Source organism: Aythya fuligula, chromosome Z (assembly GCF_009819795.1).
Source record: "Aythya fuligula isolate bAytFul2 chromosome Z, bAytFul2.pri, whole genome shotgun sequence".
Classification (NCBI taxonomy): domain Eukaryota; kingdom Metazoa; phylum Chordata; class Aves; order Anseriformes; family Anatidae; genus Aythya; species Aythya fuligula.
The window spans coordinates 35,178,081-35,191,260 of NC_045593.1; the positions used below are offsets into that span (position 1 = coordinate 35,178,081).

Consider the following 13,180-nt stretch of genomic DNA (forward strand, 5'->3'; position numbering starts at 1 on the left):
AGCGGCAGCGCCGGCAGCTCAGAGGTGCGGCGGGGCGGGACCGGAGCGGGAGGGTCGCGCCGCGCCGCGCCGCGCTGCCTTGCGCCATCGCTACCCCCCCCCCCGCAGGGTATCGCCGCCCGCCCGGCGATAGCCCAGCGTCGAGGCAGAGCTTCCCGGCACCGTGGGCTCTCGGTGAGCTGCGCTTCGGGCTACCGACTTCCCTCCCCCCCCCTTTTATTTTATCTTTTCCTTCCCCAGCCTGGAAGCGGCGTGCCCCGTGGTGTCTGGCTGCAATTAACGGGGAGAACCCCTGGGTCAGTTGGCTAGAAGTAAATGCGCTCGTATTAGTGCAATCTATGTTACCGGCATGCTGTTTATACTGATTTTTTTTTCCCCTGTCACGAGCACCGAATTAAAAAGTTTCCTCTGAAGATGGTCGCGGCTGTAGTTTAATGCTCCTCCTTTCTGCCCTCAGATACTGCTGATGTACCTGATACAACACGGATATTTTTAAGCACAAAATAGCAGATTCATGGAATGGAAGGCTAGATGTGTTGCTGTGTTCACCTAAACTTGGCTACTGACTGGAAAAGATACCCCCCCCACACTCCCTCTCACCCTCCTCCAGTGTTTTAAGTATTAGTAATAAAATAATACTCCAGTATTATTAGTACTAAGTACTAGTACTAAGGGAGATACAAAATATCTCCATTAGTATTTTGGAGATGAATTGAATTTCCTAAAATACTAGGATCCTAGAATCACAGAATATCCCGAGTTGGAAGGGACCCATAAGGATCATCAAGTCCAACTCCTGGCACCACACGGGTCTCCCAAAAGTTTAGACCATGCGCACAGCTAAGTGCACAGTCCAGTCACTTCTTAAATTCAGACAGGCTTGGTGCCGTGACTACATCCCTGGGGAGCCTGTTCCAGTGTGCAACCACCCTCTTGGTGAAGAACCTCTTCCTGATGTCCAGCCTAAACTTCCCCTGCCTCAGCTTAACGCCATTCCCGCGGGTCCTGTCACTGGTGTTAATGGAGAAAAGGTCTCCTGCCTCTCCGCTCCCCCTCGCGAGGAAGTTGTAGACTGTGATGAGGTCCCCCCTCAGCTTCCTCTTCTCCAGGCTGAACAGGCCCAGTGCCCTCAGCTGCTCCTCATATGTCTTCCCCTCTAGGCCCTTCACCACCTTTGTTGCCTTCCTCTGGACACTCTCCAATAATTTCACATCCTGTTTGTACTGTGGTGCCCAGAACTGCACACAGTGCTCGAGGTGAGGCCGCACCAGCACAGAGTAGAGCGAGACCATCACCTCCCTTGACTGACTAGCAGTGCCGTGCTTGATGCACCCCAAGATATGGTTGGCCCTTCTGGCTGACAGGGCACACTGCTGGCTCATATTCAGCTTGCTGTCAACCAAAACCCCCAGTTTCCTCTCTGTGGGGCTGCTTTCCAGTATCTCGTCGCCCAGCCTGTATGTATAGCCAGGGTTGCCCCATCCCAGGTGCAGGATCTGGCACTTGCTTTTGTTAAACTTCATGTGGTTGGTGATCTCCCAGCTCTCCAATCTGCCCAGATCTCTCTGCAAGGCCTTTCCAACCTCATCCGAGTCCACAACTCCTTCAAGTTTGGTGTTGTCGGCAAATTTGCTCAGAACACCTTCTAGTCCTACATCTGGATCATTTATAAAAACATTGAAGAAGACTGGCCCTAAAATGGAGCCTTGAGGTGCCCCACTAGTGACCATCCGCCAGCATGATGTGGTGCCATTTACCACAACCCTTTGAGCCCTGCCTGTCAGCCAATTGTTATCCTCTTAAGAGAATTGAGACTGTAAGGAGTGGAACAGCATATACAGACCAGAAAACATTTTGTGTTGGAGTTTTTTCTGAAAATTATGGCAGCAGATATTCTACAAAACGCATATATTTTTTTTTTCATCTACAACATTTAAGCTTAGAGGACTCACTGTACAGTTCTTTTTGTTGGGTAAGGCTGATTTCAAACTCCAATTGGTGGTGCGTGTTCACATGACACAGTAGCGCTGTTTGGTAACTATTTGTGAGTGTTGACAAACGATTCTTTCATTATGTTGCTAAGAAAACTAAAGTATGTCTCTGTTACAGGCTTTAATGTTTTTATCGTATGGAAAACAGTAATCTTTGAAGCTCCTCAACTACAAATATTTATAGTCGAAGGTGATGTTGATTTTTCAGAGTTCATAGACTTAAAAAGCTGCATTATGGATATTAGGAGTTCATCTTCTACAGTCATTCCTGCAGTCCAGGAAGCTAATTGGTGAGCTTTGCTTCTGTATTTTGTAGTTCTGGACTATGGTTCATCTCTTTGTGGCTAATTTTCAAGGTCCCTGAAATTGTGTAATTCAGACTGAGGAAGAACAAGATGTGATTCATCAAAGCCGTGCCATGCTGATCTAGTCACCATATAAAAAGTGTTGTTTGAAGATACATGTCATGACCATCTGATGTGCTGGAATTCTCATAGGAGAATTCCAAAGACGTGACTTAGATATAGAAGGAGTTCCTGACTGCAGTCAGGAGTGCTGACCTGGAGTGACAGAAAGATTCTGCATTAGCTGAGGTGGTAGAGGTCAGCTTTAAGTCTTACAGGCAGGCTGTATTTTTTACAACCTGGCATGTTTGATACTTAGCACAATTAAAGTAAGCTTTAGTTAATTCTGTTTATCTTAGCTGTAACAGCTATTTGCCACTATTTAAAGCCTCATTATACCGAGCTGGCAATGATGTAGGCAGGAATAAGAAAATCCATGATTACTAACTTTGGTTAGGCAGTCAGACTGCAGACTGCTCCTTGACGTAGAGGAATTTAGCAAGATTATACTAAAAGGAATATTAAGAGATAAGAATAATAATCACTGTTGCAAAGTTTACACTTGCTGCTAGATATGGAGGAAAAGATAGCAAAAACCTTTTCCTATAATGTTTTGTGTCCACTGTAGCTAGCTGACTTAGGAAGTGAATGGGAATTTAAAGCTTTTGAGTTACAGAAAGGCATTTTGCAGTGTAGAACTCAAAAGCTGTTTCACCTGCCTATGTCTTGAAGAAATTTGAAAAAGTTACTAAAATAGTGCCTTAGATAAAAGCTATAGCTGGTAAAATAGATGTTTTTGTTCAAAACCTATTACTGATGAACTACGAATGTATGAAAATGGAAATACAATGCTTTCTCTGAGTTTCTATTAGATTGCAAATCACATGTGAAAGTTTCCAGCGATTTTGTGTGGTTTTGTCTTTGATTTAAGCTTCACTGAGCTTTGTACACTAACCCTTTTGCTCTACATATGAACATGGAAGGAAGAATCTCCTACAATAGGTGGCAGGAAAATACTGCATGCACTGAATTACTGATTACTAATTATGCAGAGAATTACTATATTTAAAGAAGAAAAATGACACATGCACACTAACCCCACCCCACAGCCAAAAAGTAACGTAATCATTGCATAGCCTATTTTTCCTCGAAGACTGCAGAGAGAGGAGAGGGGCAATTTGGATTCTGATTTTCTGATTTCTGATTTTCTGATAACCTGTGCTTTGCTAACTCTGGCCTTCTTTTAGCTGCCTAAAAATGAGATTGATACTTTTTGTATCATCCCTGAATAATAACGTGTGTCTTTCATCAGTTTTCTCCAGCCATGGAGAAGAGGGGAGGGGAAAATAAGTCTCTGTGGACACTTACACAATGTCCACAAACAAGCTTTTACACAGTTTCTGGAAGCTCCAGCTGTTCAGATCCTTCTTGTTTCCTGCTTGATTTACCACATCTTCTTACTGCTATAGTTAAGAGTCATATAAAATAGCGATCCATGATACTGCTTACTTTGTTGTTGATCTTTTGCCCTTTGAGTGGTGTTGATTCCTTTGGGTATGGCTACCACAGTAACCCCGAAAGTTAGTAATGCACCTATGGTTTTCTCTCAGTGCGCACAGGTGTTAATGATCTTTATCTCCTGCAATTATTAAACATTAAAACACGTTAAATACATAGCACCCCATGAAACAAATACTGATGACATACAGTTATATTGGTCTCATAGGTAAAGTCTGCCTTTGTTTTAAATGAAAATAGACTTAATATTTATTTCATCAAAATACTTTTTGACCTTTTCTAAGAACTAGAATTTCATCCTTCATTACTAGCGATGTCTCAGTAAGGGTAACAGTCAAAAATCTATGCTATTGTTCTCATTTTTGACAATGTTCTTGTCTTTTTTCTTCTGTTATGTGTATCATCACGTAGGGTTCTGAGACATAGCAAATATTAGTTGTGCCTCTGCACAAACCCAAGGGTAAAGAGGTCTTAGAAAAAAAATAATTAAATCCCAGTAGATTCTGTTGTTTTGCACTTAATATTTATGACTCTTAAGACAAAGGTAAGATAATGATTTATCTTTTTTAATTCAGTGTGAGATGATAGCACCTTTTTGGCTAATCTGATTATGTTTCTCTTTATGGTATGTTTCCTAGTGATTCTGAAAACTTTTGCTTTTGTATGTAGCAGCTAGTTACTCCAGACAGACTTTTTTATTTTATATATATAGTAAATATAGTATAGTGTGTATATATATATATTTACTATACATATTTATTATATATGTATATATAAAATGTGAAGACTTGAGTTTTAACTCTTGAAATAAATTTAAAAATGGCCAACCTGAAGTTACAGTAATTGCACACAAGATTATTAAACTAGCATATTTTAATTAAATGTTCATTTTTGTACTCAATTTCCAGTCTATGTATAAAAACTTGTTTCTATTATTTTAACATTACTTGTGGTTCCTAAGGACCAGTCTTACTGTCAAGTAGTTTTTCTGTTAAATTAAATTCTAATTGAAATGAACATACTAGCTATTTTAGAGGACTAGGCCTTTAATAGGTATTATGTTAGTAATCAGTTGCTTATGTGAAATGCAAATGCATGCATCTTTCAAAAATATGTAAAGATTATTTTGATTCCAAATATGTGCATTTGTTACACGATAGGGGTGGTTTTGAGATCGTAAGCCAATTTTTTTTTTCTTTTTTTTTTTAAAAAAAAAAGAACCCTATTGCAGGAGATAAACAAGAGATGGAATGATGTTCTGAAAGTGTCCTGAAAGATTATTGAATCAATAACAAAGACAATGAGAAACAATAAGAGAACACATTTTAAAATCAATGTTAGGAAACACAAAACACAGATCTGTTTTCAGTGCCTACAACTACATCCTGTATCCTGCATAACAAGCAATTATATGTAACTCCTTTTTCAAAAAGCAATAGTATGATAACGCCTACATGGCATAATTTGTGAATGTTTTGAATTTTTGCCTCACAAACTAATATTGAATTAAGGGACCACTAAAATTTATAAGGAGTATTCATGTATTTTGAAAACATTCATATTTTGCAGCCTAGATAGTGCCAAGAATGAGTCACAGTTACTACAAAATAGCGATGAATCAGAATTGGACACTGATGAAGATCTAGCATGGCAACTCTATGAAGCCGAAAAAGAAAAATTAGACATAGCTGTTAAACACCATCAAGAAGTAAGTTTTTTTTGTTTGCTTTATTTTGCTCTCTTAAGAAATATAATCTTGTTTCATTAAAGTCATGTTCTTGCATGATGTGTTGAAAGTGCAATCATTAGCTGAAAACTAATAATAAAGGTGTCACTCTACAGACCTCTCATACCTGTTTTAGTGGCTCTTCTGTCATTGTTAATAAAGTCATTCCAACCTTGGTGCAAATATTCTGCAAGGAAAATTTCTGCCTACCCAGTAGTTTGTTAGATAAAATTGCCTAGTGGCACAAAAAGATAGATGCCACAGCTTGAATCTAGCTTGATAAAAATAATGTTCTTTATTCTATTTTTTTTTTTTTTTCAGAATATTAGGGTAGCATTTTAATTCTGTGGAGATCATCTTGCTAGCTTTATGGTTGTTTTTCTTTGTGTACATCAAATCTAGCTAGGGTATCCATTGATGGTCTTGCACTGTCTTACCTTGTACAAATTTGCTATTTTGCAGAATTTGTAGCAAAATGTATAAAGTGTAAATGTTGTGGAATATAATCATAAAATGTCCTGAGTTGTAGGAGACCCACCAGGATCATCTAGTCCTGCTCCTGGGTCTGCATAGACCACCCAAATATCAGACCCGCTGCATTGGCCAAATGCTTCTGGAACCTTGGCCGGTATGGGGCCATGACCACTTAATTCCATGGGGAGCCTCTTCCAGTGGACGTGTTTGTCAAGCACTTGGCACTTTTTAATGAAAGCTTCATTCACAGGGAGATTGCTTTACCAGCATTACAAAGATTTTTTCCCAATGGTGTTGTAGCAGATTAGTGTTGAAATGAAGTGGCAATAGCAAGAAAATATTTGATACTCAAATTAAGGTAGATGGAAAATTTTTGCATTTGTATACATAAGATAAGTTGAGCACTGAGTGCAGCGGTAGTTGTAATCAACTGCAGTGGTTTTGATACTAGGAATACTTTGCACACTTACTAATGCCAATCTGAGGAGTGATGTGCTGCTTTAAACTGTGCTTGTGTGGAAGTATTACTACTATGGATGGCAATTCTGTTCTTAGCAGTTTTCTGGGGGTGATGGATGCAGTTTCTCAATGGTTTTGTTGGGGTTAAATCTAGGCAGTAAACCAAGTTTGCTTTTCCATGTTCATTTAGTATTGGGGTGTGTACGTAGATGAGAGATTTCTGCTTTTCCCACAGTTAACTTGCTCTTGTGCTGCATTCTTCTTCCATTGTCCCATCAACTGTGGTGTTATTCTATAGAAACGGGTACCAGAAGTTATCTGAAGAATAACCTCTTAAATTGAGAATTTGTAAACTGGGTATGCATAGCAAATTTAATGTGCTGTACCATGTTGCCATTGTTTGTACTGCACAGTCAGATTGCTTTTTAAGCAGGTGAACTACTTGAGAGACTGTTTTTTTACAGTCTCTGTTTACAGTATAGTTACATATAATGGGAGTGCTCAAGTTACCTACAGCCAGTATCGTTCCAGTCAAGAGGCTACTCTGTAGACATTCTGAAGAAATCTGTATTTTACAATGATGGGACTGTGTTTCTTAATCCGGATGAGGTCACTTTTTGAAAGGTTTTCTGTGCTTTATTTGTTGTTTGTTAAATTTAACTATACTCTGTTTTAGTACTGAGTATCTTTATGTAAACTTTATGTTCATACTCATGCTTGTCAGTTATTAGAGGTTTGGTAGTCTAGCATCTCAACATGACTGTTCTTCAAAGTGTTAAATTTGAAGAAAATTAATAGAAAATTCCCTGTTGAATAGAATGTTTTGGTAGCTGCAGTTTGGAATTTTGAGGTGAAAGAAGATGACACTATTATGACTTATTTTCTTAAGGTAGAATAGCTTTGAAAAAATGAAGGTGTTTCTTTTAAGTACCTGAACTTGATCTAGGAATATGACCAATTTGCATATGAAACAATGACAGTATATTTATGCAGATTTTGTCATTTGCAAGACTAGTTTTTAAGTGTAATAAGAAGGTAGCTGTAATAAGAAGGATGCAACTCAAGATATCTTCTGAAAATACTCTGCAGGCATATTTTTGGAACATACTGCTTATTTAAAGGAGCATTGTTGCCAGTTTTCTGAAACAAATTTTATTTTCTAGCTGTCTAACTGTAAAATCCAGATTGTCAAATTACGGTGTGAAGTTGAGAAAGGAGAGGCAGTGCGACAAAGTCTGGAGTATGAATTGGCAGTTGCCAGAAAAGATGCTCATTTGAGAATGCGTGATGCAGAAGAGGAATTAAGTGATGTAAAAACCAGGCTAGTGGAGCTGCAAGGTAAGTTTCAGAAGAGCAAATGCTGCTAAGCGGTGAAATCCGTTCCAGGTCGGGCAGACAGATGAGGTGCAGGAACTTGATTAAATTTTCTACTTATTGCTGTTTTTCTTTAATCTCTCTTACCTATCTGTTTTTGTAAGCTGGTATGCTTGTTGGTTCCTGTGTGAATTAAAACTAACCTACTAAGCCTATCATCCCTTTTTATTTTTTCTCCTTGTCTTCCGTTCCCTCTTTTGCTGCTGTCCTTGTACAGAATTGTAATCACGGTTAACCCATGACTAACCTGTCCTGGTTGTTGCAATGTTCAGCAGTTCTTAATTCCCATTTTGGGAAAAAAAAAATCCACTCCATTTCATTTGTTTGCACTATTTCCAACAACTTTTTTCCAGCACTTCTCATCGTGCAGCTTCTGTCTTTCATCTCTTCAAAGGCTCCAAGTATTTAATTATTCATGTCTAGTTCCTATTCTTCTCATCCTCCTTGTTTCTCTTTTTATAGGTAATACAACATGTATGTTGTGGAGTTATTCTATTCTGCAGAAGGGGGTATGACATTAGTATGTGGAGGGGAAGGTTTTTACCTAGACATTTTTTCCTACTAGAGTTACATTCAGAAATTCAGATTTCCTTGATTCTCCTCAACAGATTATGTGAAATTTCTCATTCTTACAAGTTAGTGAGGTCCATCTTTAATTACCTAAGTGAGAATAGAATCCTAGAATCATAGAATATCCCGAGTTCAAAGGGACTCATAAGGATCGTTGAGTCCAACTCCAGCCTCCACACAGGTCTACCCAAAATTTCAGACTGTGTGACTAAGTGCACAGTCCAATCGCTTCTTAAATTCAGACAGGCTTGGTGCAGTGACTGCTTCACTGGGGAGCCTGTTCCAGTGTGCGACAACCATCTCGGTGAAGAACCTCTTCCTGATGTCCAGCCTAAACCTCCCCTGCCTCAGCTTAACACTGTTCCCTTGGGTCCTATTGTTGGTCACTAAAGAGAATAGATCAGCGCCTTCCCCTCCACTCCCCCTCGTGAGGAAGCTGTACACTGTGATGAGGTCTCCCCTCAGCCTCCTCTTTTCCAGGCTGAACAGGCCCAGTGACTGCAGCCTCTCCTCATATATCTTCCCCTTTAGGCCCTCCGCCATCTCAGTAGCTCTTCTCTGGACACTCTCCAATAGTTTCACGTCCTTTCTGTACTGTGGTGCCCAGAACTGCGCACAGTACTCGAGGTGAGGCAATATATTATTACACCTTTTTAACCTAGTACATGAGATACTTGCTGAGGTGATCAGCTCCGGGGTAGACACGTTCTGCAGCGGAGCGGGGAACTGGGACAGGCAGGGCTTTTTTCTGGCATCAAGGCCACTCGAGGCAGCTGTGGGAGATGCCAGGGCCTGGCAGCCCTTGCGAGGGAGGTGAACGAGGCATAGGTGGACCCGGCAGTGCCCCCTCCCCGGCCGTTCAAAAGCAGCCCCTAGGGAGTGCAGGCGGCCAGGAGCGTGGTGACCAGGGTGGGCAAACAGGGCGGGGCACAGCTGTTTGCGCTCAGGCAGGGCAGAGCGATCCCCCCACCCATAAGAACAACTCATTTAACAGCCGTCTTCCACTAGCTAGGCTGCAGTGGTCTACACCAGGCACAGTGCTCTCCATAGAAAGTCAGTAACCACCCAGACTGACTGCCCGCTCAAAAATGCACCAGTTCGAGCTCTGGATGCATGGAGTGCCTGAGCCCGTTGCCGCACTCTGAGGGCAGCAGAGACACCGTGTGTGTGAGGTGCGAGCAGGTGGGTGACCTGGTCAGCCTGGTGGCAGAGCTCAGGGATGAAGTGGAGAGGCTGAGGGCCATCAGGGAGTGTGAGCAGGAGATAGACTGGTGGAGCAACTCCCTGCAAGGCCTGAAGGAGGGGTACCGGGGTGAGACACCCCAAATGGGGGTGGACCCCCTGCCCTGTCACAGCTGGGCAGAGAAAGGGGACCTAGGAGCTGGGGAGAAATGGAGACAGGTCCCTGCTTGACCTTGCAAGCAGCGCCCCCCCTACTGGCCCTACCAGCCCCACCTTCCCAGGTGCCCTTAGACAACAGATTTGAGGCCCTGGAGCTTGAGAGACTGGTGGGTGAGGAAGAGGTAGAAAGTCTACCCAGGAGGATGCCTAGGGCGAGGAAGTCAACTCCACGCCTCAAGACTGCCACCACCAAGACAGAAAGAAGGGTGATTGTTGTAGGCGACTCCCTTCTCAGGGGAACAGAGGGCCCTATTTGTCAGCCTGACCCTACCCATAGGGAAGTCTGCTGCCTCCCTGGGGCCAGGGTCAGGGATGTTGCCAGAAAGCTTCTCAACCTGGTTTGCCCCTCTGATTACTATCCTCTTTTGATAGTCCAGGCTGGCAGTGACAATACTAAAGAAAAAAGCCTGAAGGCCATCAAACGGGACTTTAGGGGACTGGGACGGTTAGTGTATGGAGCGGGAGTGCAGGTGGTGTTTTCGTCCATCCCTACAGTGGCAGGGAGGGGTACAGAGAGGACATGGAAAGCCCACCTGATCACACGTGAGCTCAGAGGCTGGTGCCAACACAGATTTTTTTTTTTTTTTTTTTTTGACAATGGGGTGCTTTACTCGGCATCCGGCCTGATGGCTGCAGACAGGTCCCTATCTTTAAGGGAAAAACTGATCCTAGGCCAGGAGCTGGCAGGGCTCATTGATAGGGCTTTAAACTAAGTAAGAAGGGGGACGGGGCTGAAACAAGGCTTGTTGGAAGTGTGCCAGCGGGCACAACGACAAGGCTGGGGTAGAAGGCAATGGCCCAGCTGAAGTGCATCTACACCAATGCACGCAGCATGGGTAACAAACAGGAGGAGCTGGAAGCCATCGTGCAGCAGGCAGGCTACAACTTGGTCGCCATCACGGAGATGTGGTGGGACCACTCTCATGACTGGAGTGCTGCAATGACTGGCTATAAGCTCTTTAGAAGGGACAGGCAGCACAGAAGGGGTGGTGGTGTGGCTCTCTATATTAGAGAGTCTTTCGAGGTTGTAGAACTCGAGGCTGGGAATGACAAGGCCGAGTCCCTTTGGGTTAGGATCGGCAGGGACAAGGCTAGTGTCCTGGTCAGGGTCTGCTATAGACTGCCGAACCAGGATGAGGAGACGGATGAGGAGTCCTACAGGCAGCTGACAGAAGTTGCAAAATCATCAGCGCTTGTACTCGTGGGGGACTTCAACTTCCCTGACATATCCTGGAAGCACAACACAGCCCAGAGAAAGCAGTCTAGGAGGTTTCTGGAGAGCGTGGAAGAGAGCTTCCTGACGCAGCTGGTTAGTGAACCTACCAGGGGTGGTGCCCCGCTAGACCTTCTCTTCACAAACAGAGAAGGACTGGTGGAGGATGTGATTGTCGGGAGCTGTCTTGGGCAGAATGACTGCAAAATGGTAGAATTCTCTATTTTTGGCAAAGTCAGGAGGGGGATCAGTAAAACCGCAGTCTTGGACTTCTGTAGGGCTGACTTTGAACTGACACTGGTTGGCAGAGTCCCTTGGGAGGCGGTTCTGAAGGGCAGAGGAGTCCAGGAAGGCTGGGCGCTCTTCAAGAGGGAAATCTTAATGGCACAGGAACGGTCTGTCCCCACGTGCCCAAAGACGAGCTGGTGCAGAAGAAGACTGACCTGGCTGAACAGAGAGAGCTTAGGAGAAAAAAGAGGGTTTACAATCTTGGGAAAAGAGGGTGGGCCCTGCCTGGCCCGATCCCCCACTCTGCTGCAGAACGCATCTGCCCCGGAGCCGATCGCCTCGGCAAGTGGCAGTGAAATGGCGGTGGCGCCCGATTTAAATAGCCTGCCGCTGGCGCTGCTGGCTCTGCCTACTCCTCGTCAGCCTCTCTCACAAGGGCTGCTGGGTCCTGGCAGCTCCCTCAAGTAGGCTTGATGCCGGAAAAATTAGCCCGATTAGCCTGAAGTAGGCTCGATGCTGGAAAAAATTAGAAAAAATTAGAAAGGCCAAAGCTCATCTGCAGCTCAATCTGGCTACTGCCATTAAAGACAACAAAAAATGTTTTTATAAATACATCAACACGAAAAGGAAGACTAAGGAGAATCTCCATCCTTCACTGGATGTGTGGGGAAAGTTAGTTATAAGAGATGAGGAAAAGGCTGAGGTGCTTAATGCCTTCTTTGCCTCAGTTTTTAGCAGCAAAACCAGTTGTTCTCTGGATACTCAGTACCCTGAGCTGGTGGAAGGGGATGGGGAGCAGGGTGTGGCCCTCATAATCCACGAGGAAATGGTTGGCGACCTGCTACAGCACTTGGATGTGCACAAGTCGATGGGGCCAGATGGGATCCACCCAAGGGTACTGAGAGAGCTGGTGGAGGAGCTGGCCAAGCCTCTTTCCGTCATTTATCAGCACTCCTGGCTATTAGGGGAGGTCGAAATAGACTGGCGGCTAGCAAACGTGACGCCCATGTACAAGAAAGGCCAGAGGGCAGACCCGGGAAACTACAGGCCTGTCAGTTTGACCTGAGTGCCAGGGAAGCTCATGGAGCAGATCCTCCTGAGAGTCATCACGCAGCACTTGCAGGGCAAGCAGGCGATCAGGCCCAGTCAGCATGGGTTTATGAAAGGCAGATCCTGCTTGACGAACCTGATCTCCTTCTATGACAAAGTGACGCGCTGGGTGGACGAGGGAAAGGCTGTGGATGTGGTCTACCTTGACTTCAGCAAGGCTTTTGACACCGTTTCCCACAGCATTCTCCTCAAGAAACTGGCTGCTCATGGCTTGGGCTGGCGTACACTTCGTTGGGTTGAAAACTGGCTGGATAGCCGGGCCCAAAGAGTCGTGGTGAATGGAGTCAAATCCAGATGGAGGCCAATCACTAGTGGCATCCCTCAGGACTCAGTGCTGGGGCCAGTCCTCTTTAATATCTTCATCAATGATTTGGATGAGGGGATCGAGTGCACCCTCAGTTAGTTCACAGATGACACCAAGTTAAGTACGTGTGTCGATCTGCTTGAGGGTAGGAAGGCTCTGCAGGAGGATCTGGATAGGCTGCACCGATGGGCTGAGGTCAACTGCATGAAGTTCAACAAGGCCAAGTGCTGGGTCCTACACCTGGGGCGCAATAACCCCAAGCAGAGCTACAGGCTGGGAGAGGAATGGTTGGAGAGCTGCCAGGCAGAGAAGGACCTGGGAGTGATGGTGGATAGTCGGCTGAATATGAGCCAGCAGTGTGCTGAGGTGGCCAAGAAGGCCAACGGCATCCTGGCTTGTATAAGAAGCAGTGTGGCCAGCAGGGCTACAGAAGTGATTGTCCCCCTGTACTCAGCTCTGGTGAGGCCG

At 44.3% G+C, this 13,180-nt stretch overlaps 1 protein-coding gene across 4 annotated transcripts in view; it reads left to right on the forward strand.

Moving 5' to 3' along the window:
- Positions 1–13,180, forward strand: part of CCDC171 (coiled-coil domain containing 171) — a 173,692-nt gene continuing 160,512 nt past the window's right edge. For all 4 annotated transcript variants that reach the window (XM_032205832.1, XM_032205835.1, XM_032205833.1 and 1 more), the window contains exons 1-4: positions 1–174; positions 2,110–2,281; positions 5,423–5,561; positions 7,676–7,850. In XM_032205832.1, coding sequence (XP_032061723.1) covers positions 2,226–2,281; positions 5,423–5,561; positions 7,676–7,850 — 370 coding nt within the window. In that variant the 5' untranslated portion in view covers positions 1–174; positions 2,110–2,225. The remainder of the gene's footprint in view (positions 175–2,109; positions 2,282–5,422; positions 5,562–7,675; positions 7,851–13,180) is intronic.